We start from the raw sequence: 15,828 nt of genomic DNA, 5'->3' as shown, positions 1-15,828 counted from the left end.
TTAAAGCTCTGCACACGGCTGCTTGAGGAGAGCTCGGATGAACTTCTTCAGCTCTTTGTCCCCTCTGCTCCACCTCACCAGTCGAGTCAGCACCAGTCTTCCCTCTTCAGCCTGAGCAAGGGAAAGGTACCATCCACCTTTCCCCACCTTTTTTCCTCTTTTTGTCAGTTTCTTATCCATCTGCACCTCCTCTTGACTTTTCTCCTCATTCTCGTCACTCTCTGCAGAGTCTAAACCAGGACAGTTACACGTGCCGCCTTCTTGGAGCCACAAAGCGCTGTGGGCCATGGCGCCTCCGACTCCTTCTGCTTTCTCAGCCCCTCCCCCCGCCCATCTCAGGATGCGACTGCGGGCCGTAGGCACCAGCTGAAGGTCACCCCCCACTGTCATCATGCTGCCCAGACGCATCTTAAATGCTACGACAGAGACACGGAGAACACTATTCAACAGGTGTCACTTCATGCATGTTGTAAATCACCCAGTCTCTGTGACTAGATAAGCTGTCCTGTTTTTGCAAGAGAAATTGCATGCTACAAAAGAAAAGGATGCATTTGGAGCCCACGTTATCTATAACACTTTGTTCTCACCATATGGACTGTGGCAGAAGTTTTCCTGGATGTCAATCTCTCCTTCTGCAGCCAGACTGCAGGCTTCACAAATAACACTCCCTGGGGGGATGGAAAACGACAATGGTTAAATGATTGCAGCAGTCTGCAGTGGGGATATAAAAATAATCACCTTGGTGGAACTTTTCTCTTTTGTTTTCTTTCGTCCATTAAACCCCAGCATCAAAGCAGGCCAAACACCTTAAGGCTTCAGTAAGAACCTTAAGTAAAAGTGGATTAAATACAACTTTACAGTCTAAAGTGTCTTGAGGTGGCTGTTGTAGTGATTTGTTGCTATATAAATAAACCTGAGTTGAAACTGAATTGAATTTTTTAAATGGATGCTGTGAAAGAGGCGTGATTGCAGTACTGTAAAAATTACATTCAGGGATGAATAAAGAGTAATACTAAAACTTAAGTAAAAGTGCCAGTATATTAATGTTTTTTTAAAAATCTGTTCTAAGTAAACGTGCTGCATTTAAAGACAAAAATAAAGAAGTAATATGAGAAAAATGTAATAAAGCAGAAAAATGGCTTCAGGAAATGTAAACTACATTTATAAAAATGAAGTAAAACTACAGCACTCCAAGTGCAATGTTATTAATTAAAATGAAATATCCCAAAGTTAAAACAATGCCATGTACAGTACACAGAGTATATTATAAGTGAAGTGTAATTAGTACAGTTTACATATGACTGGAGTATTATTGATGCAGCAAAGTGGAAGCACAACCTTTCAAAATGGGTGACATCACAATACAATCATGTAGTTTTCTTAAAAATTACTATTGTTATTATTATTATTGGACAATTGTACTTGTCGGAGGCTTCAACAGTTACTCCATTAAAGTTAAATGTGTCAATTAAATTTCAGTTCAATTACATTTATATAGGAGCAAATCAGAAAAATAGTGCTTCGTAGTGCTTTATATTGTAAGGTAAAGACCCTACAATAACAGAGAGAAAACCCCAAAGATCAGACAGCGTCCTATGAGCAAGTATTTGATGAGAGTGGGAAGAAAAAACCCAGAATAAAACACCTTTTAACAGGAGGAGACCTCTGGCACAACCAGGCTCAGGGAGGGGCCCTGACTGGTTGGGGGTGAGGAGAGGAAGACAGGACAAAAGAGAAGAGAGCCAGAGATTAATCATAACTAATGATTAAATGCAGAGAGGTGTAAACTATGTGTAAAAGCATAGTGAGTTAAAGTCCCCCAGCAGTCTGGGTCTATTGCAGTCTGACTAATGGAGGATTCAGGGTCGCCTGATCCAGACCTAAGTATAAGCTTTATCAAAAAGGAAATTTTCAAGCCTAATCTTAAAAGTAGAAAAGATGTCTGTCTTCTGAATCCAAACTGGGCGATTGTTCCACAGAGAGGGGCCTGAAAGCTGAAAGGCTCTGCCTCCCATTCTGTCCTACGAACCACGAGTACGCATGCAGTCTGAGAGAAAAGTGCCCTACTGGGTTGATACGCTACTAAGAGGATTATGATTATGGGACAAACACTTGCATTTTAAAGACTTATTAAAATCTTACATGAAACACTAGAAGAGCTTGTGAACATTTACAATGAAAAAGAAAACATGAGAAAGTTCAGTTCAGTGTTTATGAGAAGCTTTTCTGGAGTAAGTGAGCAACATTTCCTTAATGAATGCAGTGGAAATAAAGGAAAAGGATAAACTATAAGAAAAACACAGTCTAGCAAACCGCATCCTCAGAGCTGTACTTGAGTACTTGAGAACTTCCCAAAACAAAAGTGTTTTGGTGGAGAATGACACAACTTTGTGCACTGACCTTTGGGCACCTCCTCGTGCTTCGCCTCCTCTGTTTCCCGCCCATCCTGCCCCTCGGATACGGGGATGCAGAGTTCGGTTTCGTGTGGGAACCGGGTGCAGTTAAACATATAAGGCCAGGGGAAGCCGAACGCGCTCATCACTGGCACGCAGCCATCCCGTACGGCCTCGCACAGGTTCCTGCAGGGGCTGACCGGCCCGCTGACCTCCGGCAGACACACCGGAGCGAAGAGCGAGCATAGAAACTTCTTGGTGTCCCGGTGGCAGTGCTTGGAGATGAGTGGCAGCCAGGCTGCAGACTGCTGCTGGACCTCCCTCAGTGAATCATGGCCGAGCATGTTTGGAATCCACATGCTCCTGTAACCGATCCCGTGGCACAGAGACATAGTGCTCGGAATGGGTTTGCACACGGAGCGAAAAGTGGGCTTGAACCAAAGCGACGGTTCCGGAGGCGCGCTGTCAGAAGCGTGAGAAACTCCAAAGAGCGCAATGAAAGAGAGCAGAAAAACAGGCATCGTTTTGTCTACAGTCTAAAGCGCTTCTGCTCTTCTGTCTGGACTTGACCGGCATGTAGGTGTAAACAGAGAGGTGTGGAGGAAACAGGGGGTTAATGAGAGGCCAGGCGCCTCCCAGTCACAATCCCACCCCATCAAACCGCTGCTGTCTGCCTCCACGGCAGTGTCAGTGGGGGCGTAGGGATTGTTTACTTAGTTTGGGTTGTCAGTAATGTTGAAAACATTTGTGTGCAGCGCCACAAGACAGAAAGAATAAACTTCTGCAATGCTATTTGAACTTATGAGAAATATTCACCAGCCTCCAAACGTCTGTGTATTGACAATAAGGTTAGATTAGATGAAACTTTATTAATCCCTCGGGTGGGTTCCTCCGGGAAATTCTAATTCCAATAGCACAGCACCAACAGAAGTTACAGAATGTGAGCAGAAATATACCATATATACACATATATAAATACAGAGTATACAAAAGGGATGAATAGAATAAATAGGAATAAGAATACAAGGGAATTGCACATTTCAAGTATGTGAGTCTATTGCACCGTTGACTATTAACAAAAAGTATTGCACAGTGAAAAGGCACTACAGCTTAGTTGTTCCCCCCTGCTTTGTCCTCCTGTTTCCCCTCCCTCTCCCCTCCAGAGAGGAGTTAAAAATCCTTTGTGTGTGGGACAAAGGAGTTTTTAAGTCTGTTGGTTCTTGACTTTAGGAGAAGCAACCTGTCACTGAACAGACTCTTCTGGTTGTTTATGACCGTGTGCAGAGGATGCCCAGCATTGTCCATAATGTCCAGAAGTTTCTTTAGTGTCCTTTTCTCTGCAACTGTCACCAGAGTGTCCAGCTTGATGCCGACCGCAGAGCCAGCCTTCCTGATCAGTTTTTCCAGCCTGGGTGAGTCCTTCTTTGCTGTGCTGCTCCCCCAGCACCCCACAGCATAGAACAGTACTCCAGCAACCACCGACTGGTAAAACATCCTCAGGAGCTTCCTGCAGATGTTAAAAGCGCGAGGTACTTGTATGTGTTGACCACCTCCTCTCCCTCTATCTGAACTGGCACTGGACCTGCTCTGGACCTCTGGAAGTCCACAACCACTTCCTTGGTCTTTGAGGTGTTGAGTTGCAGGTGGTTTGTGTGACTAAATGTGACAAAGTTCCTCATCAGACTCCTGTACTCTTCCTGATCATCCCAGATACACAGTTTATAATTTAAACTGTTGCTTTTTATGCCATTCTGCTATGTGTTTTAATGTTTTTTAATTGCTCTTATTTGATACTTTACAAAATATAAAAAATTGGAAATGTATGTCTAAGTAACAAACAAACAAATAAAGTAACAGTGACAGTGCAGCAGTATGAAATTAATTGCTGGAAATAAAATGTAACTATCGTGCGTTTGAGAAGCTGAATGTGTTTGGTACCCTGTCATCGTACACAACCCGAGGATATATCAGCGAGCCTTTAATCTTTCCCAGCGAGTCTGCCACATGTACAATGACATGTCCTATCCTGCCCCATCATCTTACACTTTGCTACAGTAGCTTATTGTAAACGCAGGAGCAGTTCATACTTGCTTAAATATTTGTAGTTTGGTTTATCCTAATTTCCTATCTTACTTCAAAGCAAAAAGAAAGAAATACAGTGTTCAGACAAGTTAGAGTCACTCAATACAGAGCAGAGAATTAATGACAGAGGCACAGCACTTTGCTACTTCGCCTAAAGATTGTTATGGACATTAAAAAAGTACTCTTCAGGGCAATACAGAACAACAAAGTGGGATACTTGTAAGCTGATTCATCAGTAATGTAATACTCTATAATTAAATCCAACTTAACCTGCTTAGACCCAGGGAAGTCCCTTTATTGAACCCCACCTATATTGTGTCCTGTTGGTTCTATATGTTACGTAAACTTCCTAATTACTGTCCACATATACAGAACTGGGTAATAGTCTTCAGCCAACCCATATTTTTAATGCTCTGTTTCCAAAGAGCCAAACTTCTTTATGTTTATTTGTAGGCTTTTAGAACAAAAGTTCTTCAGTCTTCCTGAACATCTTCCAGAGTTTTTCTTTGTACATACAGTGGGGCAAAAAAGTATTTAGTCAGCCACCGATTGTGCAAGTTCCCCCACTTAAAATGATGACAGAGGTCAGTAATTTGCACCAGAGGTACACTTCAACTGTGAGAGACAGAATGTGAAAAAAAAAATCCATGAATTCACATGGTAGGATTTGTAAAGAATTTATTCTTAAATCAGGGTGGAAAATAAGTATTTGGTCACCTCAAACAAGGAAAATCTCTGGCTCTCACAGACCTGTAACGTCCTCTGTAAGAAGCTTTTCTGTCCCCCACTCGTTACCTGTATGAATGGCACCTGTTTGAACTCATCATCTGTATAAAAGACACCTGTCCACAGCCTCAAACAGTCAGACTCCAAACGCCGCCATGGCCAAGACCAAAGAGCTTTCGAAGGACACCAGGAAAAGTATTGTAGACCTGCACCAGACTGGGAAGAGTGAATCTACAATAGGCAAGCAGCTTGGTGTGAAAAAATCAACTGTGGGAGCAATCATCAGAAAATGGAAGACATACAAGACCACTGATAATCTCCCTCGATCTGGGGCTCCACGCAAGATCTCATCCTGTGGGGTCAAAATGATCATGAGAACGGTGAGCAAAGATCCCAGAACCACACGGGGGGACCTGGTGAATGACCTGCAGAGAGCTGGGACCAAAGTAACAAAGGTCACCATCAGTAACACACTACAACGGCAGGGAATCAAATCCCGCAGTGCCAGACGTGTTCCGCTGCTGAAGCCAGTGCATGTCCAGGCCCGTCTGAAGTTTGCCAGAGAGCACATGGATGATACAGCAGAGGATTGGGAGAATGTCATGTGGTCAGATGAAACCAAAGTAGAACTTTTTGGTATAAACTCAACTTGTCGTGTTTGGAGGAAGAAGAATACTGAGTTGCATCCCAAGAACACCATACCTACTGTGAAGCATGGGGGTGGAAACATCATGCTATGGGGCTGTTTTTCTGCCAAGGGGACAGGACGACTGATCCGTGTTAAGGACAGAATGAATGGGGCCATGTATCGTGAGATTTTGAGCCAAAACCTGCTTCCATCAGTGAGAACTTTGAAGATGAAACGAGGCTGGGTCTTCCAACATGACAATGATCCAAAACACACCGCCCGGGCAACAAAGGAGTGGCTCCGTAAGAAGCATTTGAAAGTCCTGGAGTGGCCTAGCCAGTCTCCAGACCTCAACCCCATAGAAAATCTGTGGCGGGAGTTGAAAGTCCGTGTTGCTCGGCGACAGCCCCAAAACATCACTGCTCTCGAGAAGATCTGCATGGAGGAATTGGCCAAAATACCAGCTACTGTGTGTGCAAACCTGGTAAAGACCTATAGTAAACGTTTGACCTCTGTTATTGCCAACAAAGGCTATGTTACAAAGTATTGAGTTGTATTTTTGTTATTGACCAAATACTTATTTTCCACCCTGATTTACGAATAAATTCTTTACAAATCCTACCATGTGAATTCATGGATTTTTTTTTTTTTTTTTTCACATTCTGTCTCTCACAGTTGAAGTGTACCTCTGGTGCAAATTACTGACCTCTGTCATCATTTTAAGTGGGGGAACTTGCACAATCGGTGGCTGACTAAATACTTTTTTGCCCCACTGTATGCTGCTTTTTCAATCACTTCTTTTGCTTTTTACATTGTTTTTTTTTTAATCATTTATTTATCCAGGTAAAAGTCTCACTGAGATTCAATTTTCATTTCCAAGAGAGACCTGGTATTTTTCAGTACAATCCTTGTACCTGACCATTGTCAGAGGAATGTAAGCCACTTAATACTGACGTAGGAAACATTCAAACATAAAGTCACCTAGCTTAAGAGATGAACTAATGTTGTGTCTACACTTAACAGGCAATTTAGCAAAGAATCACAGAGATCTTATCACTGCCAGCTGGTTGCAAAAACAAATAATTTGTTCCCATTTATTAACTTAAATCTACAGACACAGTTTGATGGGCTTAAATTATTATTTTTGCAGCAATGACGGTGATTCCAAAAGAGATATTAGCTTAAAACTTGGTGTGCAGCAAGTCCTTAACAACTTTAAGGAAACTGCACAAGTTGAGGATAAAAGAAACCAAAGAAATTAAAGCAGAGAAACAGTATCTGAAAATCATAGTGAAACAAAAATCCAGCAAAGACCTGACACGGGGCCTGAGAGATACAGTAGATACATCTACTGTTCACTGAAGCCTCATCAGAAATGGTGTCAGAGGAAGGGTGTTTGTCAAGAAGCCGTACGTTCTTCACAAAGGGAGTCAGGAAGAAAAGTTTGAGGTATGCCAAATTACACATGAACTGGACTGAAAATGAGTGGAAACAGGTCTGATGGAGTGATGAACCTTTTGCGTCATAAGATTGTTCTGTGTAATGTGTATACAGCAGGTCAGGAAACAAGTACAACACAAACTGTTTATAAAATATGGTGGCGACTCTGTAAGGTTTTTGGCTGCATTTCAGCCAGTGTTAAACCTGAGATTTCTTTCTGATATACGCATTTCTAATCCTGCCAATCCGTTTCACTTTCAATTTTAAAAATCATATCATCTGCAGCTCTGCCACCTCCAGCTCTCTACTTAAAATCAGGTCTCATTACCATCTGGCACAAATCTCACAGGACGCTCGTCTTCACCCACTTCACCCCGGCTCCACTCTAACCCTAACCTCTTTTGTGCACTGTCCATTGATTTGGATGGTTAACCCCAGGTATTTAAACTCATCTACCTTCATTGCGTCTTCACCGTTACAAAAAACAGTACGTAAACAAAAAATACATAATGAAACCATCAAAAAGCAACATACTAAAAATGTCGTATATTAGTATTAATATATTATTCATTTCCTCGCGACCCTGAAAAGGATAAGCGGAAGCGAATGGATGGATTGATATTATCTATTTATTTATCATTCATTCAGTTCACGTTTAAAGCTTCCTCTTCACGTGACGAGGTCCGACGTCGCTTCTCAAAAACCGGAAGTGGTTCTTGTGTTGTTGCGTTAGAGCTACTGTCATGTGATAGCTCGCCCGAGAAGCTGCTGCTGCTTCTGACAGTAGCTCCTTACCTTTAGATGAGGTTATAATACAACCACGCTGGAGACAACTTTTATGTTTGCTAGAGAAGAACAGCACGACTGGTTTCTGACGGAGAGAAGGGACGCCGGGGTTGTGTAGTGTCGGCCGTCGGACGTTGCCATGGGTTGCTGTTACAGCAGCGAGAACGAGAACACAACTCAGGTAGTTAGCTGTTAGCAGGCTAAACCCAATATGTGAAAGCTGGGCAATTTAAAAGTGGAGTACCTAATAGTATATTATCCCTTTGGGCATATTTCCCCGCAGACGGTACACGTGAGTAATGCGTGACGACGTTAACAAGTGGTCGTTTTCTAGGGGCTAGCAGCTTGCTACTGTAAGCTAGCCTTTGGCTAGGCCTTTTGTGAAGTACAAGCCAGTTAAGTTAGCCAAGATGATAAACAGTCTGACTTCAGAAAGCTTTAACAGATCCAGAGGCAAAGAGATGTGTTTTGATGGTTTAAAAAAAAAAAAAGTTATTTACTTATATAAATGGTTTTAAAGCGAGGTGAAAAGTAAAGAATAAGTTGCTAACGTGTTAGATAGGACAAACGGCAAGGTGAGGGACATTTGGGATTTTACTTTCATGTAGTCATATGACCCTAAAGATTCCCAGCTATTTTTAGTTTAGAGAAACAAGTCATTTCTTCCTCCATGCATCTTTCCAGTTTAAAGGAGCAATGGGGACAGAATGAAGATCTATCTTTCTCTGCCTGCCTGTGTTGTGCTCATATATTTGTTTTAGACTGAAGAAATTACTTTTGGAGTATTTGTAAGAGCACCACAAGTTGCAGAAGTGATACTTTGTGCGTTGTTGCATTACTATAATGTAATTATATTAACTAACACACACACACACAAAATAATGAAGTAAAATAAATAAAATAAAACAAAATAAATGATAACTTTAAAGTGGTCTCAACTGTCATAATTAGCTTTGATTTAGAAGGAAAAAGAAGTAAGTTAAATTTCTTGATTTGTTTAAGGAAGAGACAAAGCCGCTCATCTCCCCGAACCCTCCCAGCAAACCACTAAATGGCGTGACCGGCTGGAACCCTGGAACTAGCTCATCAGCGCTGTCAAATGAACAGGCCCTCCTTTCATCCATCCTGACAAAGACGGCACAGTAAGACCCTCCTTAATGCAAATGTAGCCATGCCACTGACAATAACGCAAGAGTGTCTGTGTAATAAACATACCGTTATCCCCCTGTACATCAGGAACATCATCGACGTCTCAGCAGCAGACGCCATCATGGTGGAGCCGCATGAGTACATGGACAGAGCTCGACAATACAGGTGTGCAAATAGACGGTTTATGGCTTGATGGGTTTTGTTTACTGGCTCATAATAATTTTGGATGGCTCTTCAGCATGTTGTTTGATTTCTACCAAACAGAGCAGCCTCGTTTACACTAAAACACAGGTGCAGGTTAAACACTAGCTCCTCAAAGCACAGTCTACTGGTTTAAGAGAACTTAAATAGCAGCACAGCTGATTTCTTTATGTTTTTCTCTCTTCAGTACAAAGATGACTGTATTGAGCACCAGTCTGCCTCAAAACAAAGCCCTCGCTCTCCCCTCCCTCACCAGCCAGCCCCACCAAGTACTTGCGAGTGACCTGGTGCCATACTCAGATGTTCAGCAGGTATCCATCCATATGTAACATACTCTGATTGAATGGGGCTGTGTGATTCCTGTGCAGAATCCCCAGTCATGTCATTTTAAAGACAGCTAAGCGGTTAGAATTTGACTTCTCTTTTTTCTTTGCAGGTGTCTAAGATAGCAGCCTATGCTTACAGTGCAATATCTCAAATCAAAGTGGATGCTAAAGAAGACTTGGTGGTCCAGTTTGCCATTCCCTGATTCTGCAACTCTGGCCTGCATATTGTTGCTCCAGTCCCACTTTCTTCGTGTCACTCCTGCATCCTCAACCTCCAGCCCCACCCGTCATTAAACATTTTGGTCCTCCTGCTTTCTGCTTTAAACTGCTTCAAAGACGAAGACAATGTAGGGTCTTACCCCATGGCTGTCCTCGAGTGTAATTAATTTAGTGACAAATGGAAGATGGGTTTGAGCTCGTATGTACATCAGCGAGGCCTCCAGCTGTGGAAATCAAACTTTTTGATGATCTCTTAAAAAAAAAAAAAAAGTTTTCCACGGGTGTTTTTAGTTTCTTTGTTTTCTGAGAATCAGAGCTAGCTTGTCACCTTGCTGATACCTATGTTGGACTCACCTGGGATAAAGCTGTTGGATTTTTGACACAAAGCTGTTGGCTGTTGGTTAATACAATGCATTTGATAAAGTCTCCACTGAAAAAAAGGGATCACTGTGGCGTGGAATATCGCAAATAATCACTGCACCACATGTTGAATATGTTATTTACCAGGGGAATAAAAAGCAAAACAAAACCCCCAAACATGATTTAATCTTAACTCTTCATATATGTTTAGCTCTGTTTTACATCCTTGATGTCACCAGAAATTCTTCAGTCTTTATCCCTGAGCAACATAATGTTAATATTAGCACCAGTAAAAAGGAATGACACGCTTTTTCTCCCAAAATTAAAATGTTATCGTTTAGTGGAGTATACTGGCAACCATAAACAACTCACACTAACCTAGTTAGAGTGAATTTCAATGACATTTGACAGTGACGGTGGAGTAATCTGTTATTCCAGTCGAGGCCAAACCTTAATAACCTTTCCTTGGCTGGTGGGTGAGGATGCAGCTTTTCTTGGGTCACAATTCTGGAGTTTACAGGTGGCGCTGTGTCCTCTGCGCTTATCTAGCATTAAATAAACGAGCAGGCCAGAAGTTCAAGTGTAATATTCAAAGATGAAAGTGCGTGGTTGGGTGTGTGCGAGTGTGTGTAGGGACAGATATTGTGTCTTCATGCCTTTGTACAGAATTTTCTGCTTGAATATAAAAACTAAACATGATGGATTGTATGAAGTCCCTCCTTTTTGTAGAGACTTCACTGGTCAGAATTGGCTAAGATCTTGTGGCGATAAGTTTTTATGAAACACAAGAACCCTTTTAAGGCCTGCATTTGTTAAGCTTTTAAACAAAGAGGTTTCCCCTGCAGATTGCAATATGATTGGATTCGTTCATAATTAGAAACTAACCGTTATAGCAGTGCAGCAGGGGGCAGGGTGTTAACAATCAGTCTATAGCAGCAAATAAAACGAATTGATCCCTTTTTGTGATTATTTATTTCTGTTTCTCGAGTATATATTTGCTCCTCGGAGGAGAGCACGACTGTATGCGTGGGCAGGGAGCACGGTGAAGCGCTCTAGACACAAAAGGGATAATCTGCTAGGCTTTGATTATTTAAACCACGCAACTGATCTGAGCTTTTTGCAATGGGTTCTTGGCATTTTTTCCCCCTTTATGTTTGTTACTCAAAAGTGTAATACTACCTGAAATATGTTTGTAATGTCTTAGGCTAGTACCAAAAAGTTTTAGTTTTGTTTTTTGTTTTGTTTAATTCATTAAAGACTTTTAACAAATCGCTCCTGTCCTGACCCCAGTGTGCTCTTATGTGAGATGTAATTATTCAGTGATGCTACAGAGATGGTCAACAGCACTTTCTTTAATTTAACTTTGTTGCAAACAGTATTAAAATATTTCCAAAACCCACATGAATGATCAGATATCTGGATGTGAATGACAACATTTTGTGATCTATGGATAAAGAACACAGTAATGTACTACAACACTACTAATTCTGAAGAACGGTTATTATCAGTGGCCTCATCAATCAGCCACGCTTGAGTTAACTGATTTAAAGAAAAGTCAGGTGTCTCTTTTTTTATGCTTTTTTTGTATACTGCCTTTAGTATATTTAATAAAGCCATGCAAAATTACTATTAAACTTAGTTCTGAGTTATAGGCCGTGCTAGTAAGCAGAAGTAGGCTGAATTTTGTCACTTTATGGCCTGTTTTGAGCTCATACCTGCTCAGTACAAGAGATTACTACACAAAATGCAACACATATAAGCTCTTTTTTTTTTTTTTTTGAGAAAAAGGTGAGAGATTGTGACATACCCCTTGATATTAATGCTCAAAGGGTCATTGTTTCCCAGAGCCTCTCCCTCTTCTTTTTTATTTTTCTCTCTGTGACCCTCCTGCTTTCTCTGCAGCTCTCAGTCACCTTCTCATATACTCTTAGTATTTAAGGACTGGCTTGCCATCCATACAATGCCAGATCATACAGCTAGATTTTTAATAGTAATGTCCGCCTCTTTATTCAGTGTTTGGATTAATCCCTTTATGTGTGCTTCATGCTTAATAAAGTGTGCACTTGACAAATAGGTAAAGAGTATCAGTTTATGGATGGAGACGAGCCAGCAGTCACTGGTTAACCTTGCTGCTCCTGCAGCGGCTGTTGCTCTGGTGCCAGATCTTTGCCAAGACTCGCTCCTGTCGCGTTATGGCACTGAAGTCCATTGTCTTTAACCGAGGCAGGACGGTAATCACACGATTCCTACATACAGAAAGACGCCCAATAAATATCTCAGGCACATTTTGTAGACATTTATACAGAAATAACACTGAATACTAAAAAGGCCTCGTCTTTGCAAACGCATCCAAACTTTATCTTGTGTAACCAGCACTGCAAACATGCTCTAAATGAATGAAGAAGCTGCTGTCACTCATTAGAAATCGGTTTTAAACAGAGGCGCCTCTGTCTGCAGATGGACATGAGCCTGCAGTCACTGCACTGTATGTGTTTTTTTAACCGGTGTTGCTATGCAGACTAGGACAAGTAATATGAACCCTATCTGCATTTAAGCACCTGTTACAATGTTATGAACTTAGATGCTTGCCGTGCACTCATGTCACACTTACAGACATCTGCAGAATGAGAGCAATCCCTCATTCTACACCTCTGAGGTGTCTGAGCTTCTGATTGTCTGGACTTGGTTCTGTAAACAGCAAACTATCATCAGCTTCTATAAAATATCTCCCATTTAAAACACATTAAAGCTCCCTGGGACATGTGTGACGAGTGTTTAGTGTAAAATACAGTTGAGAAAATCTCCACCTGTATGCCTTGTTGGTTTCTATGACATTTCCATGCAGAGTGATGGTGTGCAGATGTGGCAGCACTCCCAGCCTGTCCACCTCTGACAGAATAAAAATGCTGTTTCCATGAAGGTACAACACACGCAGTTCACGCAACTCACACAAGACCTGGAACACACATGTGTACACCAGCTTCAGATGTACTTCAGATGTAAAAGAAAGACAAGCAGCTGCTGATAACGACACTCACGTGGTCTATGTGTGTGATTTTGTTGAAGGAAAGATCCAACCAGGTTAGATGTGCCGGCTGAGCCAGGAAATGGCTAACAGTCTTCTGGAGGTCATGAAGCTCAGTGATGTTGTTGTTGTTGAGGCGGAGCGAACAGCTGAGATATTTCATCTCTGAATTTTTCTTTAGAGGCCGCAGACCGCTGTTGGGCTCCTCTATCCATGTGTCTGAAACCCCAAATAAAATAAAACATTATTTTATGAATATTAAGTGAATATTAAGTGCTACTAAAGTACGGGCCTGTGATTGTGTTTGACTTTGTGTGCTGTTGTATTAGTGTTGCCATCTTTTTCATTAATATAAAGGACTTGAGGCTTAACGAATCCCTCCGACGTAACATAAAATTCTCATAAAAATGGTCAGAAATTATTTTAAATATCTTAATCGATACTCACAAATATATTTAACATTTCTCTTGGGGGGGGGGGGGGGGGGGGGGTGTGCTTGTAGTGAGATAAGGACAGACTAGAAATCTAAAGAGCAACTGTTCCAAACTTCAGGCTGCCATTGTCCAGTCTGAAATGTGATAATCTTCTGAGGCCCACCCAAACCCACTGTTAGAGCTTTGATCGTCACACAAGTGGAAAAATAAGTAATTTCTTTGTGTTATTCAGTTGGATCTTCTGACAATTTACTTCTTTAACTTAAAATTCCAACAACAGCTTCCCCCCCCAACTAATGTAAGTTATGTATAAATTTTAAAGCGCCATGACCTTGTTTTATTACTTCAGTTTCTTTTCAAAACATCAATATTTCAGAGTGACTTTAAATTATACATTTTAAATGGATTTGAATTACCCCAAAAGGATTATCATTTGATTTGGACTATATAAGTGTGCATCCTAATAGGTTCATTAAGTTAGAGGTAACTAATAATTTACTTATTTATTGTAAATGACCTCTTGCAGCCCTTAAGATCCTACATAAAGAGCGATATAGCAAAGAGTATTACCTGTTAAATTGCTGATGTTTTTAAAAGATAAATCCACTGGAGCTGCATACATAGTCACCCGCCAGCAGGGGGAGATGATGTTACGGTGAAGTACTGCGTTTAACAAGAACGTCTTTAAACACAGCACGATCATAAACACAAACAGCACGAACAAAAAGTTTGTGATATGAGTGAATAACACACACTCACTGCTGCAGATAATGAATTTAAAGCTTCTGTAAAAGCACCATAAACGTGTCATGATCTGTCAAGTCATGCTAAGTATGCTAAGCAGCACATTTGAGCCATAAACGCTATTTCTAACCATACTGATCAGTTTTAATCATTTATGTGGATATTTCACTTACCCAGAGTGTAAGGTATATTATACAGCTAATACACGTCACGGTGGCACAGCTTCCAGTAATGAGACAACAATTCGTTTCTATAGAAACGACCGAGTGCCATATGGAACTTGTAGTCCAAGCCAGTCTTGCCAAACGGCAGACATCTTGAAGCACTTTTTTGTGCAAAATGCAATGAAATGAACTAAATCTGTTTGAATCATCTCTACCATTTTGGATCTGTTTCGTCTGAATGTGGATCTGTCCGTTTCAGCTTCCTTACAGGAAGTTAGCAATGCTAAAGAAATGCTGGAAATGTGGACTGTGCTTGGATGAAAAATTCAAACTTTAATGAACAAAATTAAGTAATATGATGAGTAAAATATTTTTTAAAAAGCCAATGGTGAGACAATTTTCTAAAAACAGACTATTTACACAGAAATGAACACTGTTCTGATCATGTATATGAGTTAATATGATGAATTTAATTTAATTGCATGACATTAATGCAAACGTTATTTAACTGTATGTATGAACATAACATATTTAGCTTCATACATGCAGCTAAATAGCCTCCCTATGAATATTCATTGTTGTTACCATCAAATTCGATATCATGTACTCGAGGAAAAAAACATGAAAAAACAAAACTGGGAGGGGTATCGAAACGCAGTCCACTATGCGTTTTGAGGAGAAAATTACATAGAGCAAAGAAAAGTTTAACCCTTTCATGCATGAATTATGATGATGTCAATCAGGATTTCTTTTCTTAAGTATTTTTATTCATCTTTAGGCATAAAAAGATGAATAAAAATACTTAAGAAAATAAATCCTGATTGAGGTTGTCATAATTCACACATGACAGGGTTAAATAACAATAATTACAATGAAACACATACAGTAACATTAAACGACCAGTGGGTGGCAGGGTATGGAGTGACACATTAATGCCCAATGTAGTGGTTTATGTGCAAGTATACCATCAACACTGACACAATAGCTGTCCACTGTAGTGACCAGTATGTGTGAAAGAGTTATTTGGAGTGAACAAAATTCATTGCTGCGTGCAAGAAATGTATTTCAGTGTCTGCTATTTATCCATACACACACACAATAACAGCCCCGCACTCTCAGTTGTTGGCGTTTGCTCTCGCTCAGATCTCTGC

At 40.9% G+C, this 15,828-nt stretch overlaps 3 protein-coding genes across 3 annotated transcripts; 1 reads left to right on the top strand and 2 right to left on the bottom strand.

The window, feature by feature from the left end:
* Positions 1 to 2,914, bottom strand: sfrp2l (secreted frizzled-related protein 2 like). The gene is made up of 3 exons (XM_085370523.1): positions 2,401 to 2,914; positions 588 to 668; positions 1 to 416 (listed from the first exon to the last, which is right to left on the bottom strand). Exons 1-3 carry the CDS (start codon positions 2,912 to 2,914, stop codon positions 1 to 3), a joined length of 1,011 nt encoding a protein of 336 aa, XP_085226649.1.
* A 5,084-nt stretch (positions 2,915 to 7,998) lies between these two features.
* lamtor1 (late endosomal/lysosomal adaptor, MAPK and MTOR activator 1) lies at positions 7,999 to 11,701 on the top strand. The gene is made up of 5 exons (XM_085370524.1): positions 7,999 to 8,236; positions 9,058 to 9,197; positions 9,292 to 9,369; positions 9,593 to 9,716; positions 9,842 to 11,701. The coding sequence occupies exons 1-5, from the start codon at positions 8,195 to 8,197 to the stop codon at positions 9,932 to 9,934; spliced, it is 477 nt and encodes a 158-aa protein (XP_085226650.1). The 5' UTR covers positions 7,999 to 8,194; the 3' UTR covers positions 9,935 to 11,701.
* A 722-nt stretch (positions 11,702 to 12,423) lies between these two features.
* lrrc51 (leucine rich repeat containing 51) lies at positions 12,424 to 14,391 on the bottom strand. The gene is made up of 4 exons (XM_085371297.1): positions 14,340 to 14,391; positions 13,349 to 13,554; positions 13,118 to 13,266; positions 12,424 to 12,556 (listed from the first exon to the last, which is right to left on the bottom strand). Exons 1-4 carry the CDS (start codon positions 14,389 to 14,391, stop codon positions 12,424 to 12,426), a joined length of 540 nt encoding a protein of 179 aa, XP_085227423.1.
* Positions 14,392 to 15,828: the final 1,437 nt, after the last annotated feature.

The sequence above is a fragment of the Diplotaxodon limnothrissa genome, linkage group LG14 (genome assembly GCF_057381915.1).
Source record: "Diplotaxodon limnothrissa isolate DT_005_m linkage group LG14, D_limnothrissa_male_GT1.1, whole genome shotgun sequence".
Taxonomy (NCBI): Eukaryota; Metazoa; Chordata; class Actinopteri; order Cichliformes; family Cichlidae; genus Diplotaxodon; species Diplotaxodon limnothrissa.
Note: the sequence above shows the minus strand (reverse complement) of the source record. Positions and strands in the feature narration are given on the sequence as shown.

Coding starts and splice junctions, on each gene's coding strand:
- sfrp2l (XM_085370523.1), bottom strand. CDS start 2,914: ATGCCTGTTTTTCTGCTCTCTTTCATTGCGCTCTTTGGAGTTTCTCAC. Junction 669..2,400: donor GCACGAGGAGGTGCCCAAAG/GTCAGTGCACAA, acceptor CCATCCCCCCAG/GGAGTGTTATTTGTGAAGCC. Junction 417..587: donor CTTCTGCCACAGTCCATATG/GTGAGAACAAAG, acceptor TCTCTGTCGTAG/CATTTAAGATGCGTCTGGGC.
- lamtor1 (XM_085370524.1), top strand. CDS start 8,195: ATGGGTTGCTGTTACAGCAGCGAGAACGAGAACACAACTCAG. Junction 8,237..9,057: donor AGAACGAGAACACAACTCAG/GTAGTTAGCTGT, acceptor GATTTGTTTAAG/GAAGAGACAAAGCCGCTCAT. Junction 9,370..9,592: donor GACAGAGCTCGACAATACAG/GTGTGCAAATAG, acceptor TTCTCTCTTCAG/TACAAAGATGACTGTATTGA.
- lrrc51 (XM_085371297.1), bottom strand. CDS start 14,391: ATGTATGCAGCTCCAGTGGATTTATCTTTTAAAAACATCAGCAATTTA. Junction 13,555..14,339: donor AAACATCAGCAATTTAACAG/GTAATACTCTTT, acceptor TTGGGGTTTCAG/ACACATGGATAGAGGAGCCC. Junction 13,267..13,348: donor AAATCACACACATAGACCAC/GTGAGTGTCGTT, acceptor TGTGTGTTCCAG/GTCTTGTGTGAGTTGCGTGA.